Raw genomic sequence first — 20389 nt, 5'->3', positions numbered from 1 at the left:
AGCACATTTGAACTCAAAGTAGAATCACCTCTTTGGCAAGAGACTGCAACTAAAAAAAAAAAAAAAAAAAAAAAATTTGCCTGTGGCTGAAACTTGATCTGCAGATGTTTGGCTTAGATATAATTCTTCAAACATTACTCATTTTTAAAAGGCAATAATTAATATTAGATTGGCTATTAATACTTGTTTGAAATATTAAGCACTTTTTAAAAATCTTATATTAAAAATGGTCAGAAACATTACAGGAGAATGAATATTTAAAAATAGTACTGTGGAATGATAATTTCAAAAACAAAGTTACTGTACTTTAAATAAAGTTTCAACTCCCATTTTTGGTTGATCACGGATTAGGATAAGAGACTTCATTCATTATGACAATAGGATAATAGTAGTACAGAAACATAAACAGAATGTGAAGCTCAATCTTGACCCACAGCTCCACAGCCACTTCCTTCCCCGCCTCCAAATTTTCTGAAGGTTTTTCTGCATTTCTGACGTACCACTGAGGTAATTGTCAAGTTACATTAGTCCCTTAATTATTCACTTTTTTGTTGTGAAGGTCATAGTTATTTTTACTTAGAGAATAACAGTGCTCTTTCTACTGGCTCCTTTGCTTATTGCCTTATTTTTCTTTACTGCCTCTACTCCTTTAGAGGAGAGACTATCCAATCTCCTTCTTCTCCTCCTTCCTCCCTGCCCTGCTCATGATGTCCAGGCACAGTGTCACACACCGTGGGCCCATGGGGTGCATGGAAGGAAGTGAGAGGACTAGTGCCTATATTCATTCCCATTCAGTGTGTGCTTTTTGTCACCACAGTCCTGCAGGGATCACTGCCATTCTGTTCTATCACTCAAGTTTGAACTTTTAAGTTCAAACTTGAGCATTACTTACCACAGCCTATTTTCCCCTTTTATTTCTCTTGTTGGTCGTGTGAATCTCTCTTCATTTTGGTTAATTTCCTCATCCTATTCTATTTTGCCCATGAAGTTTTCTCTTATCCTATCACACAGAATTTTAAACCTGCTGCCTCTTTACCTCTTTACTTTTCTATTGTCCTTCATCACCTTAGAATGGTATCCTTAAATACAGAAACATCACAGGTGGATGCTAGTCATGTGAAAGCTCGGAACCATCCTCATTCTGGTACTCTGTTGTTGTCAAATGGCATTCCCTTAATGTATTCGTTGTATTTATTGATTAACTTCTCTACTGAGGTTAGATAGAGAAAATCACACAACTGTATATATTGGGTATCCTTCAAAATCATGTCCCAAACCCCATCTGAATGCTCAACATGTTTCAGCCCATTATTATTTTTACTCCAGAACTCATTTCAATGAAAGGTATAACACACATTTAATACCACAATAACACAGAAGAACAGATTTCTTTTAACAGCATTTGCAAGCACAAAAAACACAAAATAATACGAAAAGTTTGGTGAAATATTCACAGTTAGTCAAGAGGTATTTAGGAATTATGTGAGTTTTGAGTTAGATTTTGAGAGGAATGATAAACTGAAATTGGCAAGAGAGGTTTTAAGTTTGGAAGATGTTTCAAATGAAGACAAAATGTAAAATAAGAGATTAAAAGCCCCTTGAGAGCAGGAATAATTCCTCCTTTAAGTATTTTTCCTAATTACATATTTGAAGAAATCCACAGGCCCAAAAAGGTGTCTGTCAAACCAACTTCCCAAACTGGGGTTTAATATCCAATCTAATTGCAATTTCAACTTCCATCAGAAATGTGGCCTTAACTGGTCAATCAGCAAGCTTTTCTTTCCATCAGTGCCAATAAGTCCTGTCACCTGTGTCCTCTCCATCCCGTAAAAAAAGAGTAGGTAATCTGCATGATAAAACCCCTTGCTATTTCCCCTAGAAAACAGCCTGGTCTGGAACAGTCGTTTTCTTTTACTAATTACTGTTATGCCCCTACCCTGTTCAATAAAATCCTTCCATTTTGTACAACTCCTGGGAATGCTTCTCTATTTGCTAGATGTGGTGCTGCTGAGTCATCATTTAGCAAAGCGAATTAGATCTTCAAATTCACTTGGTTGAATTTTACTTTTTAACATGCAAAAATAAGTACTTACTGCCAAAATATAGGAAAATGCTAAGTATAAAGAAGAAAATAAATATCAACTGTAGTCTAAATATTGAGGGATAACCATTTTAACATTTTGGCTAATATTTCTACAAAACTGTGTTTTGTATGCAGTAAGTGATTCATTTCTCAAGACACCAGACCCTTAAATTTTAAAACGAAATAGACCTGTTCAAATTCTACTCTTAACACTAGGTAGCTGCTATGAAACATGTGCATGTTAGTCAATCTCTGGGCTCACATTCCTTCCCCTATCAATGAGGATAATAACTATAGAGTTATTATGAGGAGTAAGGAAGATGATGTATATTATTTTGTACATAGTAGATACATAATCATATTGCTATTTTGCTCTTATACTTAAGCTGACATCTATAAAGGGCTAGTGTCCAAAATCTATAAAGAACTTAAGCTGACATCTATACCTTTTTTCTTGTTTTGAATATGTAGAATTTGAACTAATGGGGCTTTATAGTATTGACAAATTAAGACAAGTCTGAACAGAGTATTGATATGCACCTGGTTTTATTAGAGAGGCTAGCTACAATGTGTTTACTAAGTTTGAGTTTCCTACAAAGCCCTCAGCCAATCAATTTTTTTCATAGCAAAAGTGAGGTTTTACTTTCTTATAGCAATTGTTGAATGGCTCATCATCTGAACTACCCCAAGAGATTAAAAAATATGCAAATATAGAAGCTGAACTCATTATTAGTAATATTGACCATTGGATTTAGTATAAAGAAAATATTATGATAATAGCTGTAACTAGTTGAGCTGCTAGGGAGACAAGAGGATCTCAGACTCGTTGGTTATATGGAAGTATTGAAGTTTTGGTGCCCTAAAGATGTAGAACTTCTTCTTTTATTATTATTATTATTATTATTACTATTATTATTTATTTTCTCACCATAGCACATACTGTCCCCAATGTTCATCACCCAGCCACACCATCCCTCCCACCCCCTCCCTCCAGCAACCCTCAGTTTGTTTCCTGAGAAAGATGGTTTGTCTCTCCCTCTGGTTTCATCTTGTTTTGTTTTTCCCTCCCTTCCCCTAAGATCCTCTGTCTTCTCAAATTGCTCGTATCAGTGAGATCATATGATAATTGTCTTTCTCTGATTGACTTATTTTGCTTAGCATAATACCCTCTAGTTCCATCCACGTTGTTGCAAATGGCAAGATTTTGGTTTTTGATGGCTGTGTAGTATTTATATTTATATAAATACTATCTATATATGTATCTCTCTATATATATCTATGTGTCTATGTATAGATCTATGTATCTATATATGTATTTATGTATCTATAGATATATCTATGTATGTATTTATGTATATATATATATATCCATATATCTATATATAGATATATTATCCACTCAAGATGTAGAACTTCTGATGTATATACAGTATTCTACCATTTAGCTTATAATTTTTTTAGCTATTTTTTAGCCTGTTTTCAAATTAGTATCTATTATGACACATTATAAGTAATTATTTGTTCACAATGAGATATTATACCTTGTACTGCAAAATATTTTGAAAGGATGATCTAAGTGTAGGATGATCTAAATGTATGAAAATTTTGATTTTTTTTTATTTATTTTTTTTTTTTTGAAGGTCAAACAAAGCTTTATTTTGCGCCAAGCATCAGATTTTTTATTTTTGTGATTATTCTGTTTTTGGAACTAATTGAGTTTATAAATGAAAAACCTTGTGATGCCATAGGCTTTTATATTAAAATGTTTTGATTGGATATTTCCCTTTTAAAATAAAATCTCTAAAAAAATTAAATAAAAAAAAAAAGCTTTACCCCAAGGCTACTTCATTGAAGTTCCAGATGATGCCTATGAGAAATCTTCAGCTATTTCATTATAGGATAATAAATTAGCTGAATTAGTTGTAATTAAATAATTGAAGATGAGGAAGCCCATTAGTGTTGTAGCTAGCCTCTGTAAAATTTTTTAGATAATTTTTCAGGTATTTTTGTATTTATCCAACTAAAACCACATCCCCTTGGCCTTTATCTTGTTAATATTTATTCCATGTATATTTTTAATGATGTAATGTTTAAATTTCTTATTCATTTATACCACCAGTCATTACATAATTTATAAGCACTATTTTATGTCCAAAAATAACATATTCCTAAATAAAATGGTTCACATTCTGCCCCATCTCCATTATTTTTAGTCTGTCCCATTGCCCTGCTCTACTTGTGCTCATAGTACTTCTTACCATGTGATCTTTTATGAAGTATAGCTGTTTATGTGCTCTTTTTTTTTTTAAGATTTTATTTATTCATTTGACAGACAGAGATCACAAGTAGGCAGAGAAGTAGGCAGAGGTGGTGGGGAGGCAGGCTCCCTGCCAAGCAGAGAGCCCAATGCGGGCCAATCCCAGGACCCCAGGACCACGACCCAGCCGAAGGCAGAGGCTTTAACCCACTGAGCCACCCAGGCGCCCCTGCTTATGTGCTCTTAAAACAGACTAAAAACTCCATGAGGGCAGGGACTTTGACTTGTTACAACTCTATCCTGGCTTCAGGAGCAGTGCCTTTTATATATCAAGCATTCAAGAGTATATATGGACTGACTGAATGAATGATCTCATAGTAGAAAAATGCATCTCTCTCTAGGAAGAGTGGCATGTGTAAGTTTTAGTTAGTTATAGTTATTTAGGTTGACAGGGGTGATAGAGGAACTCAAGGAAAATTTTGCCTTCTTCACACACAAACAGGGCTAGGGGATGACACTTAAAATTCTGAAGTTAGGACTTCGGGTCAGTCAGTATTAAATAAGAGTAGAGGGAAGAAGTTGAATTCTGCTGCCACCACCCTTGATCACAGTGGTCTAGGAGGCTTTATGATTTCCTTTGGAGCTCTTGTTTACAGTGAGAAGCAGCAGGATGCTTAATTACTCTGAGGGGTGCTGTTTTGTACAGCTTTCAAACCATAGAGGGGTATGAAAATTAGGTCACACCTCATGAAAATTAAATAACCAAACATTCTGCCTAGTATAATAGTACCCTAGTTTTCCTACTGCTATATTTCTTTTTACCTATAAGTAGAAATTTCTATTTTGGTTTAGTATCACAACTGGAGGGTTGTTTTTTTTCTTTTTTCTTTATTTTAGAGGAACTGACATGTTTTTTATTCTTATTCCTCAGAATGGATTGCGGAGATGAATATTCCCATAATTCTTTTGACCTACATTGTCTGTTAGATTCATTTCCTGGAGACTTGGAGTTTAAGCAGATCTTCAGTGACATTGATGAAAAGATAGAACAAAATGCTACAAGGTAAATACTGCTAATTACTTAAAATAAGTTGGTTTCATATTTCATTCACACATACTTTTACCTAGTCTAGTTTTAGTGTTAACTAGTTTTAGATCATTTTAGGTTTAGTATCATTAATTCTCCTGAAAAAAAATTGATTAAACCTCCCCCCCAAGAATTTAACATGATTTTTCTTTATCTGATTAATACTTTATTTTTTTTAAGATTTTATTTATTTTTTTGAGAGAAAGAGAGAGAGCGCGCACACACACACACACACACACACACACACACACACATGATGGGGTGGGGCAGAGAGAGAAGCAGGGAGCCCCTCTCTAACCCAGAATCCTGGGATCACCACTTGAGCCAAAGATGGACACTTAACCAACTGCTTAGTACTTTTAATAAGACTCAAACCTTTAGGCACTTTCAAATAGGTAAATTAAAGTTTATTGAATTTCTATTAATTTCTTAGAGTTTGCCAATATTGATGGCCTGGATTTTCATTAATATGCTTAGCATTATGCATCCTCACTTGAGAGATAAGCATAGAAATTAAAAATTTGAAATTAAGGTGTTAAAATAAAATGGTTTAGTATAAGGCCATGGATTGCTTGAGTTGTTGAAAACAGAACATGAAAAATATATTATTTTTATGTAACATTTGTCATTGTAAGTCCCTTTTTCACTTGGAAGGCTAGACCCCCATAGGGACTTTGGGGGGGGGAATTCCCCCCATAGGGAATTGCTATGCAAGGTTAGTCTTCATCACCTGCTCCTAAAGTTAGTGCTACCAAACACTAAGTGTGGCAAGGACAGCTAAGGAGTTTGCCATTCGTATATGTTTTTTGACAGAAAGGACTTTGTCTTTATATGTTTGTGGATCTTAGAGTCAGTCAAGTCAGTTCACTTATTTGAATCCTTTTAGTTAAATGTTCTAATAAGTCACCTCATGTAGATTATAAATATGCAAACTACAGTAAAAATTTCTAGTGTAGAATGATTCATAGCATTTCCTTTTTTAAAATTTAAGGACTAGTTGTATTGAATTGTCAAAGAAACTAAACCAAGCAAGTGAAATGTTCCTGTGATTTCTTTTCCTTATGTTTTATTTAAGAATGCAGTCAATTTTTTGTCATAACAAAGGGCATAAATAACTTAAATTCAAAAGAAAGCATAATGTTGGGGGATTATAATTAAAAACAAAATCTCCCATCCCAGATATTCTCTCCAAAAAGGCAGAAGAGAACAAAAACACTGCTGTTATTCAACAGGCATTAAACTAGGGTGCAGTGCCTATCACAGGCATTCTGCTAAGAGGATGCAAAGACAGAGCTGGGAATCTCACCCCTTTATATAACCCAGTAGGTACAACTCATTACAAACATGGTTTCAAGCTAAGTGATAGTTAGGCTTCAAGTGGAGGATTTGGTAGCACATTTCCTTGCATAGTTCATCATAACTTTACCTGGGTTAAAGGATACCTGTGTTAGCTAATTGGTTTTATCCTGAGAAGAAACACACTTCTCATATCCTTGTGACAAGATGTGATTTTGCAGCTTGGAACAAAGCATGTACTGAAGTTAGGCTCCTATTCTTGGGTAGGAATTCGGAGCCAGGGAACCGTCTCCCTTGGTTGTTTGCATTTTGAAAAGATGGCTTTCAGGTTCTTAGGAAATACAGTCCTGGCTGAGAAAGCTGATGAAAGGTCTCTCTAGTCTTTCAAGGGACACATTTCATAGAGTTGAAAAAATTCTTAAAATTACAGATTTCTAAGCTACTTTAAGAAAAAGGAAGAAAGAGAAATCTGGTCCCTTATTTTCAACAGGGAGAATTAAGCATCTTATTTTGAATTTGCATTTGCATTGCCTATATATATACATATATATGTATATATATATGCACACACACACGTACATACACATGTGTGTTTATGTATGTTTTTATAAAGATAGCATATATATGATTTAACATACTATAGCCTATGTATTATAATTTATATATAAATAACTGTATTAAACTTTAGTGAAATTACATATTTATATAATTTATATATTATATATTAATATATTTTATGGCACAATTCTTAACCCAAAGAAACTTATAAATGAAAGTAATACTAGCTTAAATATATTTACAAGTCATTTATCTAAATTCCAGAAATGGTTATATTAAAACAAATTTTAAATATTTGTTAAGAGGTAATCTGTCTTCATAATAGCATTTAGGGTTTTTCAAAACAAAACAAATCACTGAACTCTGACTCTTTTGTTATAGACTGCTTCGTTTTTATTTGCTAAACCATCTGTAGTTAATTTCCTGCCCTACCTGGTCAATAAGAAATCATGCTTAGAAGTAAAACAGTGATTAAAATATTGTATTTTGCATTCATAAGTTGTTATTTAGGTCAAAACTCAGATGTTATTAAAAAGAAAATATGACATGGAATATAAGGATATAATTTTTAAATTAAAGATATTTTATTGCTCATATATTAAAACAAACCTAGAACATAACCATCTCAAGTGACCATTGATCTTCACGAGGGATAAAATAAGGGAGTAGTTGTATGTGCCCTATGCTACATTTAGAATAAAGTCTATTTTTCATCAAATTCAATTATGTTTTTATTATACTCTAGAGAATAAACATAATAGTAGAGGGTGTATATATTTTTAAGAATAAAATACTGAATAATAACTATGGTTCAGAAGAATGTAAATCATTTATGCACTCATTTATTGCCTTCTAACAGAATAGCTTTTAGAAAATTGTATGTCATGACGAATCAGTTATGCCACACTTACACTGCAGTAGTTGAATTACCCTTGGCATTTTTGTGTTCTAACAGTTCTATTTATCTCTCAATGGTGTACATTGAATAAGTAATGAACATCTGTATGATTTGGGTTTACCAGATACTTTTTAAAGGAAAGAACATTAGTAATTCATTTTTAAATATAGTATTTTTCCTTACCCTTGAATTTTTAAAGTTGTATTTCTAGCAGTGACCCTGGATTCTAAGTGTAAATTCCTTCCGTCTTCTTAATATCATCAGGTTTTATGGGCCATAGGGTCTTTTGCTTCCCCAAAGCAGTGATTCACCACAATGAAGTAGAGTGCCCAGAGGTCAGTGAACCTTCCCTTACCCTTCAAGAGAGGCTGTCCTTCTCTTAGACCATTTTCCCTTTAACATCGTCATTTCCATTCAAGTCAGACCTGGGTGATGCTTGAGTCTGACCGTGGAACTCAGTGATGGTGAATCATTTACTTCTAATACATATCAGAATTGGTAACAGGAAGGTAAATAACCTGCCAAAGATGGATACTATGTATGTTGTAGCCACAAACTCAACTTAGTTCAGTAACTGAAAACTGCACATGGCATTGAAATGTATTTTGAGCTAAATGGAACTTAATAGTTGAACAAGATACTGAGGTGTATAAGTTTTACTAGGATCACTATATGACATAGAATGATTTTCTCTTAATGTTCAGTTAGATAAAATTATATCATTAAAAGTTTATTTTACCTGTTTTCTAAAGTTTTTTTTTAAGATTTTATTTAAAGTTTATTTTTTTAAAGATTTTATTTATTTATTTGAAAAATAGAGCACAAGCTGGGGGAAGAGCAGAGACAGAGGCAGAGGGAGAAGTAGGCTCCACTCTGAGCAGAGAGCCCAATGTGGGGCTTCATCCCAGGAGCCTGGGATCATGACCTGAGCCAAAAGCAGACACTGAGAGAAGATGCAACATGGGGGTTAAGGGGGTAGGAGAAGAATAAATGAAACAAGATGGGATTGGGAGGGAGACAAACCGTAAGTGACTCTTCATCTCACAAAACAAACTGAGGGTTGATGGGGGGAGGGGGGTTGGAGGGGTGGGATTATGGACATTGGGGAGGGTATGTGCTAAGGTGAGTGCTGTGAAATGTGTAAACCTGGCGATTCACAGACCTGTACCCGTGGGGGGATAAAAATGTATTATATGTTTATAAAAAATAAAATAAAATAAAATTAAAAAAAAAAATAGGCATTCTTAGGCAAAGAACACACACACACACAAAAAGCAGACACTGATCTGACTGTGCCACCCAAGTGCCCCTCTGTTTTCTAAATATAGACAGTCTATGGGTGTCCCTCAAGACCTAAGTTTTTCCTGTTACTGGTACAGGATTACTGCCCCCCCGCCTTTTTTAACCCAAAGAAAGAATAGAAAGTGTTATGGATAAGACTTGTCTTAATCCAGGAGATGGGGGCAAGGATGAGAGGCATGAAATTGTCACAGAACATTGGATACATGGTTTCTATAAATTTGATCATGCTTATTTACAGAGGATACATATTCCATAGATTACATTTAGTTTTCACGTAATGCTTATTTTTGTGTGTACTTATATATGAAATTGGGGGGGGGGGTTTCTACATGATGGCCTAAAGTTATGAATGAAGTAACCAAAAGAAATCTTCAGATAAGCTATCAACTTAGAGCTTGTCATGGTAGAACCATGCCAGTGGACACACACATTCACATTAATATATTTTATGGCCATAGCAAATTATATAAAATGAAAATTAGTCATTTCAGACTGAGCGGAGTATGATTATTTCTGGCAGTATTTTGGCACTTATTTAGTAATAACAAGAGGATACAAATTAATACTTTTTTTTAAAGATTTTATTTATTTATTTGAGTGACAGAGATCACAAGTAGGCAGAGAGGCAGGCAGAGAGAGAGGAAGAGAAGCAGTCTCCTTGCTGAGCAGAGAGCCTGATGCGGGGCTTGATCTCAGGACCCTGGGATCATGACCTGAGCGGAAGACAGAGGCTTTAACCCACTGAGCCACCCAGGAGGCCCGTAAATTAATACTTTTTAAACTTCAGTGTGTGTAGTTAATTCTCTTTTGTGTTCTCCATTCTTCTATATTTCATCTGATAGAATTCCTACCTCTTCTCCTAAATTATTGGACATGACTAGGCTACGTGGAAAGAAACCTGGAAGGTTTCCCCATCTATCCTTGAAACCAAAGTAAGACTTAAATAGGTACTTTCCAGTTTCCCCCACCTGGGCCCTCCTCACTACTCTTGTCCTCCTCAGGATTGATAATGCTTCCAGGCAGACAGACAGCATCCTGGACCTCAGCAGCTCAGCAGCCTTAGACTTTGCCTCACCCCATTTACATTTTCTACTTTTTAAATGTATGCAGGCCTCCCACTGAGGCTTTCCACCTGCAGTCCTGTAATGCATGCAGGTAGAAGTGGAGGTAAGGGAGAAGGTGAGGGGTCATCCCGTGTTTCATGGTAGCCTGTGGAGCCACTTTCTTCTCATCATTTTCTGTCACTACTAGCTCTACAATTTGAATGTCTGTGGTGTTCCTGACTCTTTTCTCCATAGTCCTGTGTTGTGTGCCCTCAATGTCTGCTTTAGGAGGATGAGTAGTAGGGTAAATTTTGGGGCCAATAGTGCCATTAGATGATTATAAAATGATTGTTTCAACTAATATATAATAGTATTATAAGTGTTTGACATTATTTTAAAGTGTAATTTTTATTTTTGTATGTGTTAGCTTCACCCGTTCTTACTCAAATATGTATAAGGCAATAACAAATTTTTATTTGAGGATATTTTTAAAGAATATTATTATAATGATCTTTCCGTGGGAAATAAAGGGAAGCAAGTGTCTTCCTGTTTATAAATGTGAATAATAGTATACTAAAAAGCCACATCTGGTAAGATTGGGCCAACCACAGTTAGGCCATTGTTTCCCAGGAAGGATGATAGTTAATTGGCCCTTGGGAAGGATTCACTTTTAAGGTAAAAACCAGGGGTGCCTGATGAAGCCCTGGCCCAGCTCTGAGAGGAAGAAGGAGATACTAGGAAGGAAGCAGATACTAAAGAGAACTGAATGATGGTAATGAGATGCGCATGCTGTGGCTGGCTCATCTTTCCTCTTACATAGTTAATACCTTGAGATCTAACCCAACCATGCCAGTTTTCCCTGGAAAAGAGCCTCCTTAGGGATTTAGCAGAGACAGCACTTTGTCTAAAAAGAGTCACCAAGAGGAGCAACTGACTGGCTCAGTCAGAGGAGCGTGCAATTCTTGATCTCAGGGTCATGAGTTTGGGCCCCAAGCTGGGTGTAGAGATGACTTAAATAAATAAACTTAAATAAAAAAAGAATCACTAGGGGTGCCTGGGTGGCTCAGTGGGTTAAGCCTCTGCCTTCTGCTCAGGTCATGATCCCAGGTTCCTGGGATCGAGCCCCGCATCGAGCTCTCTGCTCAGTAGGGAGCCTGCTTCCCCGTCTCTCTCTGCCTGCCTCTCTGCCTACTTGTGATCTCTGTCAAATAAATAAATAAATAAAATTAAAAAAAAAAAAAAGGAGTCACTAACATCATAGCGTTTTCTAATCACAGTCCTAATTCTAGAATGTCATGATTAAGAATATCCTTCTGTGGGATGGTATGGGAGCTGAGGGGTGGGTGGAGGGAATTTGAAAGCTGGGACTATTACTTCCTTCATTTTTACTTTAAAGACTTGAACCGTTCAACACTGCCTAAACAGTCCTCGCACAGAGTAGGTTAGAAGACAGTCAATAAGTGTGTGTTGGGCATGCTTGTTAGGCATCTCTTTTGTTTGCTGTATCTTTAGCTACTGTGAAGTTAGGTGAGTAGAATGTGATAGAAGAAGCTGTTATCAAATGCTCGTTTTCTTTTCCATTGACTATTTTTACATTACAAAAGTAATACATAAATTTAATAAAAGTAATACATAAAATTTCTGACAGTAGAGAAAGGCATATGTGAGGAAGAGTTAAGCACAGCAGGGCAGAGATGAGGAACAGTACTCCGCTGACCCTCCTAGTTTTATTCTTCACAGTTAACCTATGTTCATAAATTATTGCATAACTATCCAGAAATAGTCTCTGCATAGATATGCATGTACCCAAAACTATATTACTTTTTTTATATAAATGGGAATTAAATGATATACTGCAATTAGATTTTTTTACTTAATATATTTTTAAAATCTCTCCATGTGATTATATCTCATCTTTCAGATTTTACTGGTGTGGATGTGCAACAATTTATTAAGCCAATTCTCTCTCTTTTTTTTTTTTTTTAAAGATTTTATTTATTTATTTGACAGAGAGAGATCACAAGTAGACGGAGAGGCAGGCAGAGAGAGAGAGAGAGGGAAGCAGGCTTCTTGCTGAGCAGAGAGCCCGATGCGGGACTCGATCCCAGGACCCTGAGGTCATGACCTGAGCCAAAGGCAGCAGCTCAACCCACTGAGCCACCCAGGCGCCCAAGCCAATTCTCTCTTGATAAACATTACATTATTTGCAGTCTTTCTGCCATTACTTCATACATGCACGCATGTGTATATTCTTCCTTCCTTATGAGATGATTTCATAGAATTTGTACACTTAGCTGTTGCAAAGTTGTTTTCCTGCAGTGCTAAAACTGTCTTCTCTCCCGTGGGCAGTGTATGAGAAGGCATGCTGTCTGTCCTGCCTCCTCACAATATGACCGTCAGTGTTCTTAAAACCCTCACTTTGGGGGCGCCTGGGTGGCTCAGTGGGTTAAGCTGCTGCCTTTGGCTCGCGTCATGATCTCGGGGTCCTGGGATCGAGTCCCACATCGGGCTCTCTGCTCAGCAGGGAGCCTGCTTCCCTTCCTCTCTCTCTGCCTACCTCTCTGCCTACTTGTGATCTCTGTCTGTCAAATAAATAAATAAATAAATAAATAAACACCTCACTTTGTAAGGTCTAGTCAAACCTATTGTCTGGCTTGGAAGTTGGGCGAATACTTCACATCTGAAGTTTTTCGAAAGCACTATAGACTTTTAGGTCAGCATATCCCCGACCTCGGGTCTGAACTTTCTTGAAGCAGTCTGGACCATTCAAGAGCCTCTCTGAACTGCTGTTGTGAGGATTGGTGTATAAAGCAACAAATAACAGAGGGTTCTTTTTTTTTTTTTTAAGATTTTATTTATTTATTTGAGAGAGAGACAGTGAGAGAGAGCATGAGCGAGGAGAAGGTCAGAGAGAGAAGCGGACTCCCCGCGGAGCCGGGAGCCCGATGCGGGACTCGATCCCGGGACTCCAGGATCATGACCTGAGCCGAAGGCAGTCGTCCAACCAACTGAGCCACCCAGGCGTCCCTATAACAGAGGGTTCTAATTCAGAAGTTTCTTGCTTACTATCTTCCTCATAGAATAAATGAACAAAAGGTGGATTAACAATAGACGTGCATCTTGGGAGGCTATTAATATATTTCATATGAGAGATAAGAACAACCTGAACCCAGTCTTTCACAATTGGAATGAAAAGGGGAGGATCTATTTAAGAAAGATTGAAAGAGATAGTGTCAACAGGATTTGGTGTTGAGGATTTTTTTTTCCTTGAAAGTATACTTAAGGACCGAAAACTCTTGGAAATAAAAAAGACAGTTTGGCATAAATGTTGAATTTCTTACTGTACTTTTTAGCCATTAAAGTAATTGTTCTATGAATCCTTTTCTCAGCCTTTTAAAAAACACTATCCATAAATATACTTGTTTTAAGAAAATAAATTTTTGGGGCGCCTGGGTGACTCAGTGGGTTAAGCCTCTGCCTTCGGCTCAGGTCATGATCCCAGGTTCCTGGGATCGAGCCCCGCATCGGGCTCTCTGCTCAGCAGGGAGCCTGCTTCCTCCTCTCTGCCTGCCTCTCTGCCTGCTTGTGATCTCTCTGTCAAATAAATAAAAAAATAAAATCTTTAAAAAAAAAAAGAAAAGAAGTTTTTATTTCATGGCTGACTTATACTTTAATTACACACTAATTTTTAAAGATTTTATTTATTTATTTGACAGACAGAGATCACAAGTAGGCAGAGAGGCAGGCAGAGAGAGAGGGGGAAAGCAGGCTCCCTGCTGAGCAGAGAGCCCGATGTGGGGCTCGATCTCAGGACCCTAGGATCATGACCTGAGCCAAAGGCAAAGGCTTTAACCTACTGAGCCACCCAGGCGCCCCTACACACTAATTTTTATACATCAGCCCTCATCCCCATTAATTATCTGTTAATTCCAGGAAATTTTAGTAATCTAGTTAGATAAGCTGGACTCAACCTAAAAATTGGAAAACTATTTATCTCACAACTATTTCTTTGTGCTTTTAAAAATGTAATAGTTGATTACAAAAGCCTTTTCCTTACTTTGAATTTATGTTCCTTATATAGTATAAATAAGAGCATCAAAAATAGAAAATTAAAACTTTTCTTGATGTTTAGATATCCCATACTGTAAAAAGTTCTTAATCTCTACTGTGATACCTCTACCCTGATTTTAAAAATAAAAATAGAAATTCTAACCTTCCTTTTTTTTTTTTAATGAAATTCTAGCTTTCTATGAGAGCATATATAAATGTTTTCTACAACCTTAACATCAAACAGTTCTCATAATTTTTCACAGTGGAACATACTCTTTTTCATTTGAACTGTTTTGCGGTGGAATAATGATTGTGTGTTTTACACTTGATCTTAGCCAAAAGGCTGAGAAGCAATGGGGACTGTGTGTTTTAAATCTTGAATACAATAAAATTGGTTTCTAGATTTTATGTCATAAATATTCTCTTCTCTTTTTCTCAGTTCCTCTTCCTGTCTTTGTCTGCACCAGCCTGATAACAATAGACTCTTGTGCTATTGGTATTTAATGCTGTCTGTTTAACTGTAGGACACCTCAGTTCTTTTGGAAGTAAAATAATGCATATATACATACACACCTACATACATGCATAAATATACTTGTGACCGTAAAAATAAACTCCTATTTTTTATTATTCAAATAAATATAGTTTTAAAGTGACATGGCAGTAAGATTAGATGATCGGCCCTAAATTCTCACAAGTCAGGTGTCAGGGAATTCTAAGTACAGTGATTCCATTCATTTTCTTAAAGCATCAATATCCTTGCATATAATCTCCTTTTCTAAAGTTTTCTATACCTCCCACAGACACATGTAGTAGATCCCTTAGCAGATTGCACCTGTGTATTCCCTTAGCACTGTACACACCTCTTACCAAGTCTTAATGTAAAGTAGTTTTTAATTTGCAGGTCTGTCCCTTCTTAGACAGATTCCTTTAGGGATGGGACCGTGTCTTCTTCACCTTTGGTTCCCAAGTATATATCACAGTACCTGCCACATAGTCAGCATTCAGTTAATGATTATCGAACATGCCTTCATTCAATAGGTCATTTGTACACTCAAAGGTACCCAGGAGTGAGTGTTGAATGAGAAAATTACCACAGATATCCTTTAAAAAAAAGCATACTGCATATTGTATTATAAAAATGGTTTTTATAAATTGATTTACACACAGCCTGTCAGTAGTGCATCTACTTGTACACATTGTTAAGTTGGATAATTCAGAGTCATTATAATTGAGCACATTGGATTCAAATTTATTAAGAAATATTGAGACATATGAAAAGGCATAAAGTGTATTATGATAAACATTCGAGTACCCACCCAGTTTAAGGAATAAAACAGTACCGGTACTGCTAAGGCTCATTACGTACCTGTCCTGTCTCATCCCACTTTCATCTCCGCCCTGGATTTCATGATGTTGATCATTCGGGGACATTTCCTTACACTTTAATACCCATGCTTGTAATCCTGAACAAAATGTACTGTTGTATTGCATATTTTCCAACTATTACAGGGATAATATCATACTGTGTATATTCATTTGTACCTTTTTCCCTCAACAGGTATATTTGTTCGATTCTTTCATGTTGATAACTGTATTTCTCCTTTATTTTCATGGCTCTATTCCATTTAGTGAATTAACTATTTAATAATTTTCCTGTTGACAGAAATGTTAGATGTTTTCAGTGGATAAAGCTAATAAGATGGTTTAGAAACTTATTGCTAATCCAACTAATGGTGTAAATTTGGGAATTTAAACTATTGAGGGAAGAGATTCTGCATCTATTTTTAGACTGTTTACATTTTTAGCCTAATGTTTGGGATCGAACAATAAATGTGTTAATTGGATTTCTATTTGTTGAATTATCTTGGTTATTTTCTCATGACTGACCTTGCTTCTAAGGAATATTTGAAGCATCTTACAGTTAATCAGAAGACACTTAAACCAGAATAAAGACAAGTTTCAGGTTATTTCAGAAAACCTAGACTACTAGGATCTTGTATCATCTACCTCTAAAGTTAATAGACCTCCTCTCACCCAAAATTACTATGCCCATCAGCATTATTGCCACTACACATATATGAAAATAATGTTACCTTTTTGATGTTAAAAATTAATTTTGAACTTAACTTTGACCTCAATTAAGAAAGATAAATTGTCAGGTAACATACCAAACTGACTTTGATCTTAAATTTGGAAAATAATACCTTTGTAATAGTAATCGGGCAATAACTCTCTAGACTTCAAACTCTTGCTCTTTTAGAGCAAGGTGTATAGACAGTGGTGGATGGCAGAGTGACAAGATATTTAGCCAAAAAAACAAAATCAGGAGTTCCGACATTTAAAATTTTGTGACAAAAATCTGAGATTTTAAAAGCCAGCTCAACTGTCTTAGTTTGTGTTGGTGAGGGAGGTTGTCTGAAATGCAACTGCACAGTCCCTTTATCAGTGTTTGGACAAATTACTAAAAATATCTAACCCTCTGAAGGCTTTACCCTATTTAGAAGTTGTAGTTACTGGCCTCTACCCAGATTCAGATGTTAGAGATTAGCCTAAAAGCGGAGTCCTGATTGAAACAGATTTAAGTAGACACAGCACTGAGCCTTTCCAATTCACATTGCTGTAATCTATTAGGTTTCACTGAATGAGCCACATGAGGATGCTGTAATAAAAACCTTTGATAAAGGGTCCCTCGAGTCAAGGTGTATGCTTTGAGTATCATGTTTCTTAGTGCATAGATATGCTTACATAAGTTAAAAAAATATATGCCAATCTCAAGTCAGACTTAGAACTGGTAACTGGTATTCCTGCATAAGACTGTCCCATCAGGAAATTGCGTGGACTGTAGCCTAAGGAGGTATTATTTTTCTTGTAAGTTCTTTGTTTTCATGAAAAGGCTCTTTGATTCTCAGAATGTATTTGTTTCAAGGTAATTCAGTTTGAATTCACTCATGCTCAGAAGTGTCCTGAAAAGCCTTCCTTAAAGTTTACAGTGTATGTTTTATAGGCAACTCACACCCGATGAGTTTTGAAGAGTTATTCATATGACATCAGTTTGAATAATCAGAACTTAGTTTTCAAAGCTTAAATAATTCTGTCACATGGAATATATAATTTAATAGCAGTGATGTTTTCAAAACAGTAGTAGGCTTTTTAGCAACAGATATTTCTTAATACCATTAAGGAGCAAATGCATAGCTGTCAATTTTGGATGAGGGCATTCAGCTTCAAAAGAATTTTCCTGTTTATAAGCTTTCTTGCAGTTTAGATATGCTGCCATCAGGTGGTAGTAATATGTCATATCCATGTGGCTCCACAGATGACAGGCTGCTTAAGGTCACCAGTTTACCCCACAAAAATTTATGACCATGAATCCACAGATTTTCATATGAAAATTAAAATAACATAGTATATCCATTTAGTATCAGAATTAAGGTTACTTTGTATATAATTTTTTTTAAGATTTTTATTTATTTATTTGACAGATCACAAGTAGGCAGAGAGGCAGGCAGAGAGAGAGGAAGGAAAGCAGGCTCCCTGCTGAGCAGAGAGCCCGACGTAGGGCTCGATCCCAGGACCCTAAGATCATGACCTGAGCCGAAGGCAGAGGCTTTAACCCACTGAACCACCCAGGTGCCCCTACTTTGTATATAATTTTTAAAACAGATATGTATTGGAAGATTCAACTGGGCAAGTTTTTTCAGTTCTTATTTATTTATTTTATTTTTTGGTAAGAGTATTATATACCTTCTAAAAATTTGGAAAATTATAGAAGAGTAAAATTTAAAACATCAAATTTCATTACCCAAGGATAATTGCTATTAACCTTTTGTTTCATTTCCTTCCAGTCTTTTTTTTTTTTAATGTGCAATGTTAAGTATGCTTTTGTTTTTGCTTTTTGGAGTGGAGTTCTATAGCAAGAAAAGATACTTGGCTGTTGTTAACAGTGTACATGCAGCGTGTACCTGTCTTTTACAATTTTTGAAAATACAAGGTTTTTGAAACTGCTTTGTGACATTTTAATGTTCCATTGATCTAAGTTTTCCATAATTTATATAGTCATTCACCTATTGGTAGACAATGTATGTTTATGATCATCAGTCATCAAGATTATTTTTAGAGTATTTTATCTCTGGAGTACCTGGGTGGCTCAGTGGGTTAGGCCTCTGCCTTCCGCTCAGGTCATGATCTCAGGGTCCTAGGATGGAGCCCCGCATAGGGCTCTCTGCTCAGCAGGGAGCATGCTGCCCCCCTCCCCCCGCCTCTCTGCCTACTTGTGATTTCTGTCTGTCAAATAAATAAATAAATAAAGTCTTTTTAAAAAAAAAAAAGAGTATTTTATCTCTGCTTTCCAGCTATTGCTGGTTGAGAGGACCATCATTTTATTGCATCCATGCTTGATTTTTGTTTTAACGCAGAATGATTTCTAATTCATCTCAAAGTAGCTAGATATTTTATATTTCCTCCATTGTATTTGAAAGGAAACTGCAAGGAAATCTGAGCATTCCATTTTCTATTATGAATGAAAATATGTAGTCTCTTTGTTATTGTTTTTATGTCATAAAAAATTTTTATAATTTTCTAAATTGTGTGCAACCAGGTAATACATATAAACATCTCAGGGCCTGTAATGTTAGGAGGTGGAACCATTACCTATTTCCTACCAAAGTAATTTTTTCTTTTCTTTTTTATAGCATAGAACATTGCATTAAAAAAATACAGTATGAAGTTAACAAACAGTGTCCAGATGTGCAGCTGCGAACAACAACTGACTGCCTTGAATGGCTAGATAACTATAATTATAATCCATCCAAGTCACCGTCCATTCCCCATGGAGATTTGATAAAATTCCTCAAAACTCTGGTAAAAAAAAATCATAATAATCCTTGTTTTATAGCCAAGTGGGGTGGGTAAACAGGAATACAGTTCTTCAGTTTCTATATGTAAATACGTAAATATTTATTTTAGTGTTCATGTTGCCCTGCCATATCTAGGGGCTGGGCTTTTGTTTTGTTTATATATCCCCAGTGGAATCTAGTGGGCTATTGTGTTTACTTTTTATAATGAGTTATATCTATAAAATGTAGTTTTATAGAAATGGAGATTAAATATTCTAATTCCAGAGTGTGTTGATTGATATGTACCATACACTTTGTCTACCAGAAAAGTTCATATTTATTGTGTTTTATCTCATTCACAACTACTCCTTTTCTCTGTGCTTATTGTTAAGTATAAAAAGATCACCACTGATTATATGTTTTAAGTCTCCTTGTCTATCATTCCCTGGTTTCCCAAGCTGCCGGCATACCCATTTTTTTTTTTTTTTTTTTTCAATCAAGTCAGTAATTTCTATAAGACCACTCTTAATTGATGGAGAACTACTACATGGGTCATTCTTTGATACTGCCCACTCTCTATGTGAGGGATGTGTTAGTAGCCTTCAGTGGAAACGCTTACTTCATTACACCTGCATCTACGAGGGGTAGCTAGCTTACAACAACAGTTTCCCAGAGAAGCAGCACAATTGTTAGAAAGCAGTAGACCTGTAGCTATGGTTTTAATTTAATTTGGGGGGGAAAAGGCACTGTTTTTGTCTAAACATCAAACATTGACAAAGGCAGATGTGGAAAATATCTTGAGGTTGTAGATGGCTGAGGATGACAGAATCAGATGGAAAGTTCTTGGCTGTCGTTATTATTGCAGATGTCTCTTTAATGTTTGCAAAGTAATAAAAGGAAGAGAAAGGAAGCCTGTGTGCCCTGAAGCCTTATTCTTTCAAGAAAATCCTCTCACCCATTATCTCTTGAAGGTGCAG

General features: G+C 35.9%; 1 protein-coding gene across 5 annotated transcripts in view; it reads left to right on the top strand.

Moving 5' to 3' along the window:
• KIAA0825 (KIAA0825 ortholog) overlaps positions 1-20389 on the top strand; it is a 407438-nt gene that overhangs the window by 58321 nt on the left and 328728 nt on the right. For 4 of the 5 annotated variants that reach the window (XM_047731565.1, XM_047731566.1, XM_047731568.1 and 1 more), the window contains 2 exons: positions 5272-5403; positions 19269-19437. In XM_047731565.1, coding sequence (XP_047587521.1) covers positions 5273-5403; positions 19269-19437 — 300 coding nt within the window. In that variant the 5' untranslated portion in view covers position 5272. Of the gene's footprint in view, positions 1-5271; positions 5404-19268; positions 19438-20389 lie in introns of those variants that run through there. The other variant, XM_047731567.1, reaches the window with a different exon arrangement.

The sequence above is a fragment of the Lutra lutra genome, chromosome 5 (genome assembly GCF_902655055.1).
Source record: "Lutra lutra chromosome 5, mLutLut1.2, whole genome shotgun sequence".
Taxonomy (NCBI): Eukaryota; Metazoa; Chordata; class Mammalia; order Carnivora; family Mustelidae; genus Lutra; species Lutra lutra.
The sequence above is the reverse complement of the archived record's forward strand: the minus strand, read 5'-3'. Positions and strand labels throughout refer to the sequence as shown.